The sequence below is a fragment of the Acartia tonsa genome, chromosome 5 (assembly GCF_053477335.1).
Source record: "Acartia tonsa isolate MP-2025a chromosome 5, ASM5347733v1, whole genome shotgun sequence".
In the NCBI taxonomy this organism is placed as follows: domain Eukaryota; kingdom Metazoa; phylum Arthropoda; class Copepoda; order Calanoida; family Acartiidae; genus Acartia; species Acartia tonsa.
This window is the reverse complement of record NC_137264.1, coordinates 47,068,658-47,086,565: the sequence shown is the minus strand read 5'-3', so window position 1 is coordinate 47,086,565 and position 17,908 is coordinate 47,068,658. Positions and strand designations below refer to the sequence as shown.

The window sequence follows — 17,908 nt, the reverse complement described above, 5'->3', positions numbered from 1 at the left end:
ACATCGCTACTTATGGATTTTGTCATCCTTGTTTTTTTTCTTATATATGCTTTCTATAAATTTTCTTTTTTCTTTCTTTCATTGTCTATTTTGAGGTCTCTTGGGACAATTTCATTTCTATCTGTTACATTGGATATTTGAAATTGGATAAAACAAAACTTAAATACTTAAAAATTTATTGCAACCAGTCAAAAATAAAAAATATTTTTTTATGGGAGTTTTTCTTGATTTTAAGTCGGAGTCGGAGCTGGAGCCGGAGCCGCACCAAAATCAAACGGCTCCGAAACGCTGATTGCAACAATTACAAGTCGTTGGAAATCTATGTTGTTGTGATTCTTTTGGATATATTTGTCCTTAGATATTTTAGCATTGTTTTAATGACGTCACTCACTACGTGTAAAACATGGTATCCACTAATTTATTATATCCAGTGTCCTATTTAGTTCCCGGGGGAGCCATGTGACCTGCATCTATCTAATTTTATTACTACCACAATACAGGGTGTCCATTCATTCAATATTCAGGGACATTGGGCTGTTTATTACACTAGTCCCCAAAGTTTTATAATAATGTTTTCTTATTAGTTGGCATAGCAACTTTTGGGACGTTACTGTGTTTTGATAGTTCAATCGTTTCAACTACTAATTTTATTAAGTAATTTTGTGTATCATCACTGGATATGTACATCAATTCATCAAACATTGTCTCATCCCTTTAGATCCCTAGTGGACATTCATTTCATTCAACCAGAAGCGTCAACAGAAAAATGGAAACTTTTGGGATTAATTTTGATGGCTCCGATAGCAGATCGCTGATTAAGAAAAGAAATGAATATAATTTTAAGTCCTGCGTTCAATTCCGCTTTATTTAATGGATAATTATAAATTGATCATAAAACCTATAAAATAGATATATTTAAGCATTGCATGTTCAAAAAGTTTTATCTCTATACAGTGTACATTAAATCAGTGATCTAAATGGATAAGACAATGGCCGATAAATTAAAAAACATTCCAATGATGAAACACAAAATTACCCCCTTCTGTAGCGTAAGATAAGAAGTTTGAACCATCAATTAAATAAACAAATCAATTAAGATTCACTAAAGTCCCCAAAGTTGTTAAGCCAACGAATAAGAAAACTTTGTTATAAAACTTTGGGCTTATTGTCCCCCCTCTCTGATATTAAATACCATGGCTCAGCAGCCGAAGCAGCAACTGTGACAGTCAGCGGCTTTATTAGAAATAATTTTTATCTGCTGGGGGCTGAATTCTCTAATCCTAAAATTCGCATTATTGTAACATAACATTTAATTATTTCTTTTTATTTTAGAAATCGTGATTTTGTCCTCCAGAGATCTTGGCTCCAAACTCCAAAGGCATATTATTATTAATATTATTATCATTAGAGGCTATTACAATTCTCTTGGAGTGATTTTACTTGGGAGGATTGTGGTAACCACCCCAAAACTAGTTATCAGGGCTCGGCAGCCGCGAGTTCGCCGCCTGTTAGCCTCAGGAAAATCAATCTTTTGCAATTTAAAAAAAAATAGCTTTAAGGGTCCTGGGGCAAACGCAGGAGTCCCAAAAGTCGGAGTAGACAAACGCAGGAGTGCACACTTAACCTAATCTAACCTATCTTAAACCATATTTTAGGTTTTTAAATGCCTAACCCCTGCGGGGGGGCTTATTTGAGTATTCATATAATATAGAAATATTTACTTAAATTACTATTTATCACTCCTGACTTTTTCTACTGCGACGTTTGGGACTCCTGCGTTTGTCCTGGAACCGCTGAAGGTCTAAACCTGACCCAAAAAATTAAAAAAGCATACACACTGGTTTTTATTTGAGGCTTGGTCGCGGTTGACGCGCGGCTGCCGAGCCCTGAATTCAAAACTGATTTCCTTTTATTCTTTGCATTGATTGGATGTATAGTAAAATTTGCAAATCTTGGTGATTGGTTCGTTCATTAAGTTGAGTGTCCAAACGTTTCATTCAACCACTAATTGCAATCTACAGAAGGGTCAATTTTGTGTATCATCAATAAGGATAAATATAATTTTATCAACAATTGTCTTATCCCTTTAGATACCTGCCTCTACTTGTGCTTGATGAGGTGAGTAATAAGTTGATGAATATATTAACATAATATTTCTATAAATAAATAATATACTCATGACGTATTGAATATTATAATTGGAATAAACATTTATATATTACTAGCGGCTTCACCGGCCCTATCCTAGGTTTGCCGCATAAGGTAAAAAAATAAAATAAAAAAATAGAAAATAGCCTGAAACCACCATAGGACCAGTAGGTATATTCCCTGAAGAGTAGAATCTAATCGGTTCAGTGGTTACCGAGATCCTAAGGGACGGACGGACGGACAGATATCATTCTACTTTGTATTATAGATAAATATTAACTTCAAGATGTAACCATAGCTTATAAGGCAGGGAAAGGCAGACAATTACATTGGACTGTAAATTATTCTGATACCCAAAGTTTTATAACCCGTTTGCACAAATTTCGAGTTTGAAAATAAGATAAAAATAATAATATGTATTTGTGCAGGAGTATTATATAATAAACCACAGCGTGTTCCATAAAAGTTGTCCTAGGAAACATGGATTTGTCAGGGGAACTTCTTTTCTAACAGGTATGAAAGAAAACATGCCTGCACATACTTAAAAGTGGCATAAAAAGTCTTACAACTAATTGAATTATGCACACGTTGTTGTTGTAGTTGTAGCCATGATTCTCTGAAGTTAGGACTCAGATGCACACGGAGACTGGAAGTGAGAATCCTTTGGCCAATCTTAGATTGGTAAGCTTCGCGCACAGCTGATTGTATTCTACGTTACATTACAAGCTGACCCGCAATTCTCGTGGAAGCTACTCAATTATTACATCACCCTGGCCTAGAGTTTTGGCAGGTGTTCCATATTAAGCCACCCTAATTAATGGCACTCTCATACGAGGAGCATGGATGAGGGAAAGCATGGTTAGAGCTGCTTGATTTGTAGAATCCTAACTTCCTACAAATCTCCCCCCTTACAACCCTAGGGCATCTTAGGGAAGGATTGCGTGATCATAATCTGACAAATTGCGACAGCATTTGTCAACCAAGTGCAAAGTCTATGTGGGGACTTGAACTCGGTTTCTCCCAACCACAGCGTAGTGCGCTAACCACTACACTATGGGACACCCATTATGCACACTGAGCACATGGCTAAAGAAAACACGATGAGGAAAATCTGTCTATTTGTTCATTCAATTTTGGTCTGCGGACGTACTTAGTAATTAGTGAATTATATAGTAGCTTCGCTTCCAAAAAGAAAGGAAAAATAATAATAGACAAATTTTACAAAGGTTTCGTGATTATTGTTTTGAATAGGTTTCGTGAGTTTCAAATAATTTATATTTTATTTCAGGGTTCTTGATATCTCCAAATGGAAAAGGTTGTGAATTAGGTAAGTCTTTTTTTATACCAAAGACTGTGGCCATTTAACGCTGGAAATAAAAAAGTTTTAATGAAATAGTATGTTCTATATTTGTGAGAGGGGAGAATTGGCTGTTTATTACACTAGTCCCCACAGTTTTATAACGAGTTTTCTTATTCATTGGATTAACATTTAACAACTTTGGGGACTTTAACTAAATTTTTGGTTTATTAAGTTGAGAGTTAAAACGTTTCAACCATTAATTTTAATCTACAGACAGAGTAATTTTGTGTGTCATGATTGGGTCTATACATAAACCTATCGGCCATTGTCTTATCCCTTTAGATCCCTGGCAAATTTTTGAAACATCTCTCTAATTTTCTCAGTGGAGTGATAAAACCTCCTCCTCCTTCATGTTTAGGGTGAATAATAGTTATTTATCGCATCGTATTATAAGCAGCTTTCCGTGGATATAAAAATGTACAATTATAAGATTAAAACCAGTTTTGTTAGCCCTGAGATGCCGAAGGCACAGGCTAACAAAACTGGTTGTGATATTATGATTGTATATATTTAAATTCATAGAAAACTGGATATAATATGATACATGATTCTTTCAGTATGGCTGAGAACCGGTTCTGATCCACCGGATATTAATCGGTTTCGGAGCCATACTGGAAAATCATAGTTGCCAATTGTAAAAAGAACTTAAACAAGTAAGTTGATAATTTTTGCCTTTTCAAAGAGATTTTGCAACTTGGGTTTCTAATTATAATTTCTTACAGGTTATGTAACACATTCAGATCCAGGTGGAAAGTTGCCAACCTGGGTTTCCAACAAAATTTCTTCTGTTCTTGCACCAAAGGTATTGCACAAAATTCAATGTCTATTTCCCTCTTAGGTTAGGTTAAGTAAGGGTTAGAATACTCTCTAGCGTGGTAAGAGTCGCACAGGGGCTAATAACATGTTTTTTGGTAGTTAATTATGTATTAAAAAGCCAGAATCAATCTAGAAAATATCTTTTATAGGATGAAAATATTTCCTTATATAATCCTATTTTAATAATGTTATTATTTTAGTTGATAAAACGCCTTCAGAAAGCCTCCAAGAAGTACGAAGAGTGGAAAAAAGTAAATAATCCAGGTAATTTTGGGGAGGAGACTTTTTCATATTTTCGGGGCTCCCTCAAATAACGTCATAGTAGAGCTAAAGAGAAAGAGAAGGGGGAAAGAAAATCCCTAGAAAAGAGATTGGATGGGGTGTAGGGTATTTTCTTACGTCAAGCAGGACATCTATCCCCATTTTGCTAGGGCACTATAGACAGCTACTAAGGCTAAAGAAGGATCCTGTCTTCCCTGAGAAGCACAACCCTGTCTTAAGCTTCAGACAGACATGGAGACATCGTACTAATTCGTATTGTAGACAATATAAAATTAAACCACACCAGATTCCCTAAATTAAAGATCTTAATCTATTTTTTTAGTTTCTACCCTACAAGATTGAAATAGTTTATTACCATAGCAGGACAAGTATCTATAGTCACAGTGTCCCTGAAAAGCTTCAGACAGATAGACATCATACAACTTTGTATTGTAGGCAATCTAAAATTTGCATTATATTTTGTTTTGGATCAAGTGCTGTTCATGGTAAAATATTGCTGGTAACGAATGCTTCCTGGTTCCCGAGCTGGATCTTTAAATATGCAGCCGTTGCCGTGGCCGTAGTCGTAGCCGTCGCCACTACCAGTGTTGCCAATAATACATGGAGTTTTAATGTTTGAAGTTTTTACGTATTATAATTATTTTTTTCTTCATATTTTTACTGAAAATTCAAAAAGTGGTTGCATGATTTAAAGATCGCATACAGCCGTGGCCACGCGTAGCCCATTTGATTTAAAGATCGCTATTAGGTTAGTGGCTGTACCTCTGGCAACGGCTACATATTTAAAGATCCAGCTCTGGTATTATTACAAGTTTCCTGGAACTATAATTACAAGAAATATTTCTTTATTTAAGATTGGAAGCCGTGGTTGTATCCTGAACAAATGGAGAAAAGAGTGAAACTTGACGACTGTGTTAGGTAAATTTTTTCCCAGCATGGCTTCCGAACAATATCAGTTGGATTAGAACCGGTTCTTAGCTATACTGAAAAATCATGTGAAGCGTCGTATTACAGACAATTTTTCCACGAATTAAAAAAAAATCCTAAAATTAAAACCAGTTTTATTTAACCGTGCCTTTGGCATCTCTGGACTTTCAAAACTGGTTTTAATCTTATACTTTTTTATATCCGCGGAAAACTGTTTATAATACAATGCGATAGATAACTTCTAGTATGGCGATGAAAATGATTAATATCCGCTGGATTAGAACCGGTTCCTGGCTATACTGAAAAATCATTTCAGACAATTTTTCACGAATATTAAAATAAAAATTTTAATATTAATACCAGTTTTTTAGCCTTGGTAAGCTGTCTATAATACGTTGCCTTACATGATTTTTCATCCCACGCCTGACTTTTTATGCTATTTTATGTCCTATAAAAATTTATGTTACTTAATATGATGACATTTGTTTAGACAATCAATTCTGGTAGATAGAGATTTCTAGTAGTAAATAGTATCTAATTTGTTTAGAAATGATGATGAAGGGAGCGAGGCCTCTACTCCTGAAGATGAAAGTGATCTCTGTATGGACCAACTTAATATCAATGAGGATTAGATTTTATATCCAGAGATAGAGGGGACAAGTTTTAAATAACATTTACTTATTCGTTGGCTTAACAAGTTTGGGGACTTCAGTAAATTTTATTTGGTTCATAATTTAAGTTTGAACTTTTAAACCACCCAATCAATTTTAGTAGAGAAATTGCTTTTCAATAATTGGTTCAAGTAAGTTAAAGAAATTTAATCAAAATATGTTTCATTTTAATTAATAAATCTTCCATTTAGAATAATAGAAAGTTTTTATTTATATTATACAAAGAATTTTTTTTGCAGTTTAAAAAAGTATTTCTTTTTGAAAAGATGATATTATTAAAGAGTTTTTTTTTTACTTAAACATTGCTTTGTAAATATTTAATCAGTTGTTTCCCTCGTATTGCAAATGGACCAAAAACTAAATGTTTAAATTCATCGTTTTTATGCTTAATTTAGGTTAGGTTAGGTTAAATGAAGGATAGTATAGCCCCCTGCAGGGGCTAGAAAGTTTTATTTTCTTTAAAAAGTAAAATGTTAACAATTATAGCTATACTTAAGGTGTCTTTAAAAAGAGCGCCTATACAAATTTTCTAAGCTTTCAACATTCGATTCATGATTGTTATAATTAAAAACTTTTTTCTTACAGTATTTTTTTTCAATCGCTTTATATTTATTTGATATTTGTAAGATATATTTTCTATTTAAAACATATAAATTTATATTTATCTATTAAAGTATTTTGTATATACATATTTAGTATGTTTTGTGTTTGAAAATATTGTATGATAAAACAAGGATGACAACATCTATAAAAGCGAAGCAATGAAACGGTAGGACAAACAAACATTAACACTTGTATAGTGACAGAACTGAATAATCAAAATATAAATTTATAAGAGTGGAAGCAAAATTGTAAGTAAATTTGTTGAAAAACTGCTTGATACAGGATAATGTTTATGGTCATACTTACATTTTTAGGACTTGATAATGGAGTTGCCTCGATTCAATAAACCAAAAATCAGACCAATCGGATAATTAGATCACATAAAAATTAGTTTTTAAAAATGTATAAAAATCTACATGTTTAAAATGTCGTATGGACATTCTGATAATAATTTTAGAGTTGCCACGCTTTCTAAATCGTACCTAACTACTACAGGATCACAATACAAAGTTTAAAATCGATAGGTAAATTCTAACATGCCAAAATTAACAAAAAAATAGCTATCCGTCTCGGACGGACGGACGGACCGACTCTTATTATAGAAAAGCTTCACTTTAAAGAATAAACTTGTAATACATTTGTTTGTGATTAAAATTGTAATAAATAATCAATATTTTAAAGTTAGTATGTTTTTCAACCTGTTTTAAAAAAATACACTATTCTAAGACATGAAGATATATTTCGATTTTAGCAATCATTTTCAATTCATTTTGTCTTAAAAAAATATATGTAGATATGAGACATAAGATAACAGCAAATATGATCAAAGATATTAAACATACATTTATATAGAACAATGTCAAAAATTATTTTGAAACCTTTCATCAGAAAATACAAATGACAACTAGAGAAGTTAGAAAAAAAAGAATTAAAATATTAATTTTTTGGAGGAGGAGTAGGCGGAGTTTTGGACAGGTGAGTTTTAGTTGAAGGAGGAGAAGAAGAAAAAAACATGGGAGGAGAGAAAGTGGGGGGGAGGGGACTGAAGGAAAACAGTGGCGTGCGAACCGAAGGGGGCATTTGGGGTAATCGCCCCCCCCCCCTAGTGACCAAAACGCCCCCCCCTGCCCCCCCCCCTAGCCACCGCCCCCCCTGCCCCCCCCTAAATGTTGAAAAATGCCCCATTTTGCCCCCCCTGGTCAACAAAAATGCCCCTTTTTGCCCCCTACCCTACAAAAAGCAAAACTATCCCAGTTTCCAAAAAAAAGATCAAGAAATACTCAACAAAAAAAAAACAGACAGTTGCCATTCATTTAACCTTACCAAATTTTTTAATTAGTGTAGAAATTAGGTTATAATCTTTTTTCACTGAACATAACAAACCAGGTAATAGGAAGTATTTTATTTGGTATAATATAAACTTTTTACCTAAAGAAATGTTGTACATCCCCAATGATGATACACAAAATTACCTCTTATATACATTACAATTAGTGGATGAAATGTATGGAAACTCGACTTAATTAACCAACCAATAAAAATTCCATTAAAGTCCCCAAAGTTGTTGAGCCAACGAATAAGAAAATTTTATATGAATTATTTGGGATTAGTGTAATAAATAGCCCAAAAACCCCTCCTTCCCTGCATATTTGAAGAAAAAAAATTGCGCTTCGCGCACTTCCAAATAGTTTCTGCTTTTTATCACATGCATTGTATATTTTGTTTTTATTTCTATAAAAACATTTGTAAACAACAAATATTTCATCAAAAAGTTATTTTATATAAAAAAGAAACAGCGTTGATATTTATCTAAGCCTTTTTCTCAACACTGTATGTCTGTCTAAATGAATAACTATATATGATGTCATATTATTTTCAGGATAAGTTTATCATTTTTTTGTTTACATACACTTACAAAAAGACATGTTTTTAATGGCAATTTTCATTAAAAACCCTTAAAACTAACTACACTCTATATTCCTAACTTGATAAAATACGCCACTCTTGTTGTCTTTAATTGATTTTAGTTCAAAGGGGGAGTAAATATTTTTAGGTGCGCTTCATGCACCGCCCTTATAAATCCTTGGAAACACCACTTAATTAAAAATTAACAGAGTTTTAAAGTGCCATTTAAAAAGGGTAGGATATGTTGATATAACTTTTTAGCTTCTCTATAATTCACTATGGCTGTCAGTACGTAATGCTAAGGGGGAAATGTGATTTTTTCAACTGCAATTAAAGATAGAAGGCTAAAACTTGTGTTAACATTCCCATCATTATGGAGTATAATTAACTATTAAAAATTCATGGATGTCAGACTACTTTTCAGGACGTTTTTGGCCATTTTTGTATCTTTTAAATTTCGGGTATAGTCCCTTTTGTGACATTGCCTCTTAAGGTGCATTTCGTTGTATTTTCACAGTAGCTTTTCCCCTATTTATAGCTCTTGCGGGGTCAATTGCCTAACCCTGCAGGGAAATCACCTGACCTAACTTAACCTAGAATAACCTATAAAAAGCTACTATGAAAATACGAGGAAATGCCCCTTAAGAGGCGTTGCCACAAAAGAGACTATACCCCAAAGTTTTCCAAATTTCTAAGAGATTTTTATATCTGTAGATGAAAGGACAAGTATTTTTTTTTATTTTTTACATAGTTCTTTATATCTTTGGTTTTTATGGTACGATAATTTTTTTGTTGATTATAATATTAAAAAAAAAAAATTTCTCGCTGTTTCGAGCATCCAGGATGTAATTTACTTTGACTGCCATCACACAATATGCAGGAAAAAGGATTTGTGACTTTTTCTACCTAAAATATATATTTATTTCAACAGATGCTCTTTAAATCTACTTGTCTGTATTCTTACTAATGATTTTTTGTGCTTTGCTACTTAAAAATGTTGTCATCCTTGTTGTCATACAATAAAGAAATATTTAAAATCAGTTTTACATATTAGGTTAATTTTTGGTAAATTATTTCCAAAATGAGTGTTTTTATCTCCTCCCCCCCCCAAAATTTTTTTAATGGGGTTATTCATCCTTCCTGCTGAGATTTTATAACATCCCCTTCCACCCATAAAAAATGTTTTGTGGTGGGGGGGGGGGAGGTTAAATTATATTCTGTACTTTTTTTCGAAGATGCTTTCTAGCTCCCTTCCCTTCGGTCATTGCAGGGTGGGGAGAAGGGATGGGGGAGAAGAGATGAGGAGGAAGAGATTGGGGATATAAACGGGAAATAGGGATGGGGGAAGGGATGGGGAAGAAGGGATAAGGACTAGAAGGCCCATAATCAAATAATCCCACCCCTTAAAACGCCCTTATTTAAAATTAGTACATATAATCAAAATGCCCCCCCCCCCTAAAGCAAAGTGCCCCCCTGGGGCACTTTGATTCAGGGAGGGGCAAAATTTTACAAATCTTCAAAATGCCCCCCCCTAGACAAAGTGCTTCGCACGCCACTGAGGAAAAAGGTTGTGGATTTATGTTTGTCCTTGATTGAGTATGGGTGGAGACTTGAATTTGAAGTCTGTTGAAAAAATGGGTGGAGTAATTCCTGGAATCTAGTTGATTAGAAAAATTTTTATTCTTTATGATTTCCTTAAAGGTTAGGTTTGGATAGAGGAAGATTTGATGTTCTTTTGTAATAACCAAAAAAGTGAAAGGTATATATGTATTTTTTTGTGAAACTTGAAATGAAAACTACATGGTGAAAAATGTTAACTCATTTAAGATTTTTGGAAATATAATCTAATGATGCAAACAATTGATTTGTGTTTAAGGAAAACCTAAATATCAAAGAAACTTATTTCTTTTGAAATGTTGCCTATATTTGAAATTTTTTTTTATAAAAATTTGCAAAAGCACACAGTTGATTTATATTTAAGGGAGTGTTCAGTAATGAAATATTTTTAGTAGATCTTTGAAACTGCAAACAAATGTTATGTGCTGAAAAAAATGTTGAGAAAATGGGTCTTGTTTGAAAAAATGTTTTTGGGTAAAGCAAATTACACAATTTTATTGAGAGCAGAATCAAAAGACCTAATCAAAAGTTTTTTCCTAGCTGAGCGTATCCAGGGGTCTTCCAACTGTAGTTGAACCGGTTCTGACTGAATGGCTATGCTTGTTGAATCTGCTGGCAATCATTCTACTTGTTTGGTCCACATACTGAGGTCTCCTAACTGCACAGGATCCACTGTTTTTCCTACAAGTAATTAAATATATAACATTTTTACTAGTACAGTCTAAAGTGCTTAAAATAGGGAAGATTTCTTTGGTTTTGGTGTTAATTACTCTTTTACAAAACTGGGGGGAATTGTGACACATTTTACAATTTCTGCCTTAGTAAGAAAACCCGTTTTGGATCATGGAAAGAAAACAAAGTCATTCCTAATTAGGACAGAAGTCACTAGAAACTGGTCTAAGGAAGGCTACTTATGTCCTTCATCTAACAAAATCTAACTTAAGGGAGGTGACTTATGTCCTTTGTCTGACAAATTCTTACATTAGGAGGGCTGCTTATGTTCTTCATGTTGCAAAACTTAGCTTTTCTGTCCTTCACATAGCAAAACCTCACAAAACATAGCATTTCTGTCCTTCACATTGCAAATTCTTGCAAAACATAGCAAATTCTTGCAAAACATAGCAAATTCTTGCAAAACATAGCAAATTCTTGTAAAATATAGCAAATTCTTGCAAAACATAGCAAAACCTCACAAAACATAGCATTTCTGTCCTTCACATTGCGAATTCTTGCAAAACATAGCAAATTCTTGCAAAACATAGCAAATTCTTGCAAAACATAGCATTTATGTCCTTCACATAGCAAATTCTTGCAAAAAATAGCAAATTCTTGCAAAACATAGCAAATTCTTGCAAAACATAGCAAATTCTTGCAAAACATAGCATTTATGTCCTTCACATAGCAAATTCTTGCAAAACATAGCATTTATGTCCTTCACATAGCAAATTCTTGCAAAACATAGCAAATTCTTGCAAAACATAGCATTTCTGTCCTTCACATAGCAAATTCTTGCAAAACATAGCAAATTCTTGCAAAACATAGCAAATTCTTGGAAAACTTAGCATTTCTGTCCTTAACATAGCATTTTGGTCCTTCACATAGCAAAATCTCACAAAACATAGGTTTTTCTGACCTTTTTCTAACAGGAGATCAGACCTAAATCAGAACACACATAACAAGAGTTTTTACATAATACATTAAGATTATCAATTATGCATTTAACTCTGCATAAATTATGATAATTTATTATTATTACCCCTCCCCCCCCCCCATATAAAATTTACCCCTGCATAAATTATGATAATTTATGCTGAGTTAAATGTATAAATGCTATGTTTTGCAAGAATTTGCTATGATTTGCAAGAATTTGCTATATTTTACAAGAATTTGCTATGTTTTGCAAGAATTTGCTATGTTTTGCAAGAATTTGCTATGTTTTGCAAGAATTTGCTATGTGAAGGACATAAATGTTATGTTTTGCAAGAATTTGCTATGTGAAGGACAGATAAACTATTTTATGCAAGATTTTGCTATGTGAAGGACCAAAAAGCTAGGTTTTGTGTGGTGAAGGGAGGCTACTTATGTCCTCCATCTTGCAAAATCTTTGTTAAGGGAGGCAAGTTATGCCCTTCATCTAACAAATTCTCTCATAAGGGAAGCTACTTATGTCCTTCCTAGGAAGGTGACTTCTGTCCTAATTAAGGAATGACTTTGTTTTCTTTCCATGATCCCCCGTTTTTTTTGTCTGCTAGACCTTCTCTCTGTAATTACTGGTTGGAGTTGTGCCTTATTTAAAAAATCCCGTAGATTTTTGGGCCTAGTCCAACAAATCATGGGTGGTTCTGGAAAGGTTCTTTTGAGGTGTGGGTTCTGTGTCATGACTTTTCAAAACTAAACAAAATTATAAATATTGGGTAGTCTGGGATCAAATTTAAGTAAGAGTACAACTCTCTTTACACAATTTTATTCAGTTTTAATCAATGCTGTTGCTCTGGGTAGATTAATGACCTTTTTAAAAGCTTTGACTATGAAGTTTTGTTTGTACCCTCTTCCTAACAATTTTTCTTGTAATATGTCCAGGTGTGCTAAAAAATCTAAATTGTCAGAGCAGATTCGTTTGAGAACTAAAGAGTAGGGAATGTTTTGGGTGATGTTACCAGGGTGACAACTTGATGGCAAGAGATAGGTACATTTCTTGCCAGGTTTTGTGAAAAGGGGTGTCCTAATAAATCCTTGTTCAGTTATGGAAATTATAGTATCCAGAAATTCAACTTTTTTACTCTGAAAATCATAAGAGGCTTTAATAAGTGGATGTATGTTGTTTATGTGTTCTAAAAATTTAAAAGTTCTATTTCGGATCCAGTCCACAGCATAATGCAGTCATCTATGAACCTTCTGTACCATGCTGGGGCTTGGCCTCTCCAAGTTCTAAGCATTCTCCCTTCTATAACAGACATAAAAATATTAGCAAATGTGGGGGCAACCCTGGTTCCCATTGCCACTCCTACTTCCTGCCAATAAAATTTGTTGTCAAAAGTTAGGATATTACAACTGAGCACCATACCTAAAAGAGTTATCAAAAATTCAGTTGGAACTGTTTTATCTTTTCTCATATCTAAAATTTCCTGAAAATAATGCATTCCCTCATCTATGGATTTGTTTGTGTATAAAGCTGTAACATCCAGAGTGACTGGCACACAACCTGCAGGTTGTGGACCTTTCTGGTTTTCAGACTCTATGAATCTGAGAAGATCTGGTGTGTTTTCAATGAAGCTGGGTATATCCTTAACTAAATGGTTACTATGATAATCAACAAAATGACTGGAATTTTCAAAGGTTGTACCTGATGCTGATTCTACACTGTTAAAAATAATTTTTTCATTTAGTATCAATTGATACGCTGGGGAGTATTAGACCCGTAAGTATGCTGTAATTACATAATTAATATATAACACTATGTAGTACTACATAATACAATAATTATTACTATACAGAATCATTACATTTTTTAGTATCAATTCATATCTTTTAGCATATTGATTAATTCTATACAGATTAGTTTATTAATATAGTAATATTTCATACCCTCTAGAGTATGGATCAATACTATATAGATTAGTTTATTATCATAGTAATATTTCATACCCTCTAGAGTATGGATCAATACTATATAGATAAGTTTTATCATAGTAACAATTCATACCTTCTAGAGCAAGAATCTATACTGTACATATTAATTAAAACAGACACCAAGTGTGCACACCTCTCATAGAAGTGTTACAAGCAATGGCTTTGTCGTATTAGACAAAGATAAAAAGTTGCCTTTATAGTTAAATTTATATTTTTGATTTGTATAAGTAAAACAGTTTTTATACTCAACAGGGTAACAAAAATTACAAGGAAGAGTATGAGAAACTTCCTTCTATCATATTGAATTTTATTACATAGAGCGTATTCGATAATACTGTATAGGCACATTCTTTATTTCATCATCATCATCGCCATTTATCTCTTCTTTCCAGAGCCTAGGCCACACACAATGGTTCTCCATTTATCTTTGAATTGGGCCTCAGGGCTCCACTGAAAGATGAAAAATTCTCTTCTCTCAGTTCCTCAAGGAATTCCCTCCTCCAGGTTGTTTTTGGTCTGCCTGGTTTCCTTTTTCCTGTGAAGGGGTCCCAAGTCAAGGCTTGATTGGTTAAATCCTCATGCCCTTTCCTTAGAGTGTGCTCCAACAATCTCCATTTTCTCTGTTCTATTGTCAGTTTGATGTCTGACATATCACTGCGCTCTAAAAGCTAAGCATTTGTGATCTTGTTTGGCCAAAAGATCTTGTGGATTCTCCTGAGACATTTGTTGACATATGTCTGTAGCTTGGAGACCACTGCTGTGTTTAGGAACTAAGTTTTGGCCCCATACAGCAAAACAGACAGAACATTTGACTTGAAAAGTCTTAACTTGGTCTTTATGGAGATGTTGTTGGAATTCCAAATTTTGTTCAATCTGGCAAAGGCTGTTCTAGATTTGTTAATTCTAGCTTTAACATCTGTCAAAGTGCCTCCAGCTCCATCAATTTTACTTCCAAGATACTCAAAGCAGTTAACATCCTCAAGAATTTGGTTTCAATAGTTATTGGTTCTTGGGAGTTTGCATTTAATCTGAGTATTTTAGTTTTTGGAACATTTATTTTAAGTCCAACTTTCTTGGAAGTCACAGCTATCATGTTAGTCCTTCTTTGCATTTGACTTCTATTGCTTGTTAACAAAGCAATATCATCAGCAAAGTCCAGATCTCCCAAATATTTGGGATTGCCAATAACTGCCAGCGAATGCCATCATTGCCTTCACAGTTCTTCATGATCCAGTCAATGGCAAGGAGGAAAAGGAAGGGAGAGAGAAGGCTTCCTTGTCTGACACCTGTTACAATCTCAAAAAAGGTTGATAGTTTACCTTTATACATAACATTTCCACCTCCTTTATGATAGATAGCTTTAATGATATTGATTATCTTTTCTGGAATGCCATATTGTCGGCAGATCTTCCAGAGAGATTTCCTGTCTAAAGAATCAAATGCTTTTTTGTAGTTAATAAAGTTTACAAAAAGCTCAGAGTTCCATTCCTTGGATTGCTCTATGATGATTCTTAGAGAGGTTATCTGATCAATAGTGGAACGGTTTGGTCTAAATCCAGCCTGATTAGGTCTTAGCTTTTCATTAACCTTCTTCTTTATTCTATTAAGAAGAATCTTACTAAGGATACGGCCAGGTACTGAAAGAAGCATTATCCCTCTGTAGTTTCCACATTGGGTCAAGTCTCCTTTTTTGGCCAGTATTGAGATATGTCCATTTTTCCAGTCCTCTGGGCATAACTCATTATTCCATATCTTAATGATCAAATGTAGGAATGCCTCAGCAGATGTGTCTAGGTCTGCTTTCATGACCTCAGCTGGGATGTTATAAGGTCCAGCGGCCTTGTTTTTATTCAAACTTTTAATGGCCTCTTTGATTCCCAATAGATTTGGCGCTCGACAGTCAATGTCAAGTGCATCTGAGGGTGGAATCTCAGTTTCTTCCTCTTAAACTGGAAGATTCAGCAGTTCAGTGAAATGCTCTGCCCATCTATTTAGAATATCCTCATCAGTTTTAAGGAGTGAACCATCCTTGTTCCTGATGTGTGATCCTGATTTTTGTACTTTACCTGCAATGCTCTTAGTAATCTCATAGACATCTTTCATTCTATTTTGATTAGCAGCATTTTCTGCTTGCAAAGCAAGGTTTTCCAAGTGTTCTTTTTTGTCAATTCTGACACTTTTTTGGATTTCCCTGCTGAGCCTCTTATACAGGTCTTTATCTTCTGGAGAGTTATAGAGAGTGTCTTTTGTCTTACCTCTCTTCTTTGATCCATGAGATCAATGGATCTTTGAGTGATCCACAGCTTTTGGTTAGCCTTTTTGAAACCTAATTTTTCTTGGCTAGTATCATTATAAACTTTTTTGATACCTTGCCAAATATCTTCAACTCCATCTTCCTCTTGAAGAGTCAGCAACTCAAATCTATTCTTTAGAGTGAGCTTAAACTCTTGTAACATTCTTTATTTAGTAATACATATTACTCCCCAGAACACTAAGTAATACTCAATACAGTATTGGAATCTTCCTTGTATAGTAATGAGATATTTTTGCTAGAACATATGGGATGATATTATACATTAATAAAATGAATATATGGTATTATCTGATGCTAATTTTTTTTTTTTAACAGTGTACAGGGCGTAGGGGGGGGGGATTTTCACATGGATCCTGGGTCCACATGGTCTTTTACAAGTCCATATATATTGATATTATGACAGGGAAAAAGATTTTTAATTTAGTTTGCTAACATGGAACTCATTTATTGGTCAGTTTGCTTATCCAGTAGAAGGGGAGGATATTGGGTAAAGGGGGTTGATTGGGGTATGGTTATTTTAGGCCGCTGCAAGTTTCACTTTATTAGAGAACATGAGAATCTTGTGTAACATCCATGTAATAATATATCGATTGTTATTACCTCATTGGGGTAGGATTTTCCTTTGTTTTTAAGGAATCATCTAGAGAAGCAAGAGCTTGTAATAGGATCTAATACCCGATCGGTTTAGCAGTTAGTGAGATCCTTCGGTACAGACACACAGATACACAGACAAACATCCTGTTACTTTAGTATAAGGATACATCAACATAATAAAGGTACTAAGAAAGAGAGGTAATGTCTGATTGAGCCAATAAATGAATTGTATCGGAGCATACATGAAATCTCATTGGTTGAATTAAACTGAAGTTTTCTAGTTTTTTCATTAGAGTTAATTAGAACTGTTCTTTCAACTTTTACTCGAATCAAGTCCATCACATAAGTACTGCCTTCATGTTGTTGTTTCACATCTATGTTTTATCTGTGCATTAAAAATAAATATGCTTCATCTATTGCAATCGTTGTAAAATAATAAAAATCCCTTTATGAAATTAAGTTAATGAAATCATATTTTTTTCTTGAGTTTCTATTAAAACAAAAAAATAATATCTCGGACTTCAAATGTACATGATTTATAATCTTTAATTCGTAATTCGTACTATTATAAACATTTAAAATACATAAATTCATAGTTTGTTTCATGTTTACCTCGAAATAAATTATATAAAAATAAAATAACAACAAATAGCAATACAACATTACGTTCGTTACGTTTTCAACAGGACCTAGCGTTGTACTGTGTATACACTGTACACATATGGGTAAGAGGAAAGGGCATATGTTTCATTTTGTTCATATAAAGAGTCAGCTGTAAATAGTCGCATTTCTTAAGATAAAGCTTTTCTCACGTAAATTATATCGTGTTAAAATTTATTTTCTAGTATAGTGTAAAGCATATTACAAATCCTTTAATGAGTTAGCTATGAATTGTTGAATTCCTTAATATAAAGTTAGCTTCCTAGAAATTATATACTCGAAAAATTTTAAAGTTTTTTGTCAGCTGAAGGAGTTCCTTTGTCAGATTTACGAAAAAGGGGTTCACACTATACTTCTTTTCTCCTAATTCTATTATCAATA

At 33.7% G+C, this 17,908-nt stretch overlaps 1 protein-coding gene across 2 annotated transcripts in view; it reads left to right on the top strand.

The window, feature by feature from the left end:
* LOC145319679 (START domain-containing protein 10-like) overlaps positions 1–7,487 on the top strand; it is a 48,470-nt gene extending 40,983 nt beyond the window's left edge. For both annotated transcript variants that reach the window (XM_080161966.1, XM_080161965.1), the window contains 7 exons: positions 1,333–1,378; positions 2,577–2,661; positions 3,437–3,475; positions 4,231–4,310; positions 4,525–4,588; positions 5,461–5,524; positions 6,081–7,487. In XM_080161966.1, the coding sequence (XP_080018092.1) occupies positions 1,333–1,378; positions 2,577–2,661; positions 3,437–3,475; positions 4,231–4,310; positions 4,525–4,588; positions 5,461–5,524; positions 6,081–6,165 (463 nt within the window). In that variant the 3' untranslated portion in view covers positions 6,166–7,487. The remainder of the gene's footprint in view (positions 1–1,332; positions 1,379–2,576; positions 2,662–3,436; positions 3,476–4,230; positions 4,311–4,524; positions 4,589–5,460; positions 5,525–6,080) is intronic.
* Positions 7,488–17,908: the final 10,421 nt, after the last annotated feature.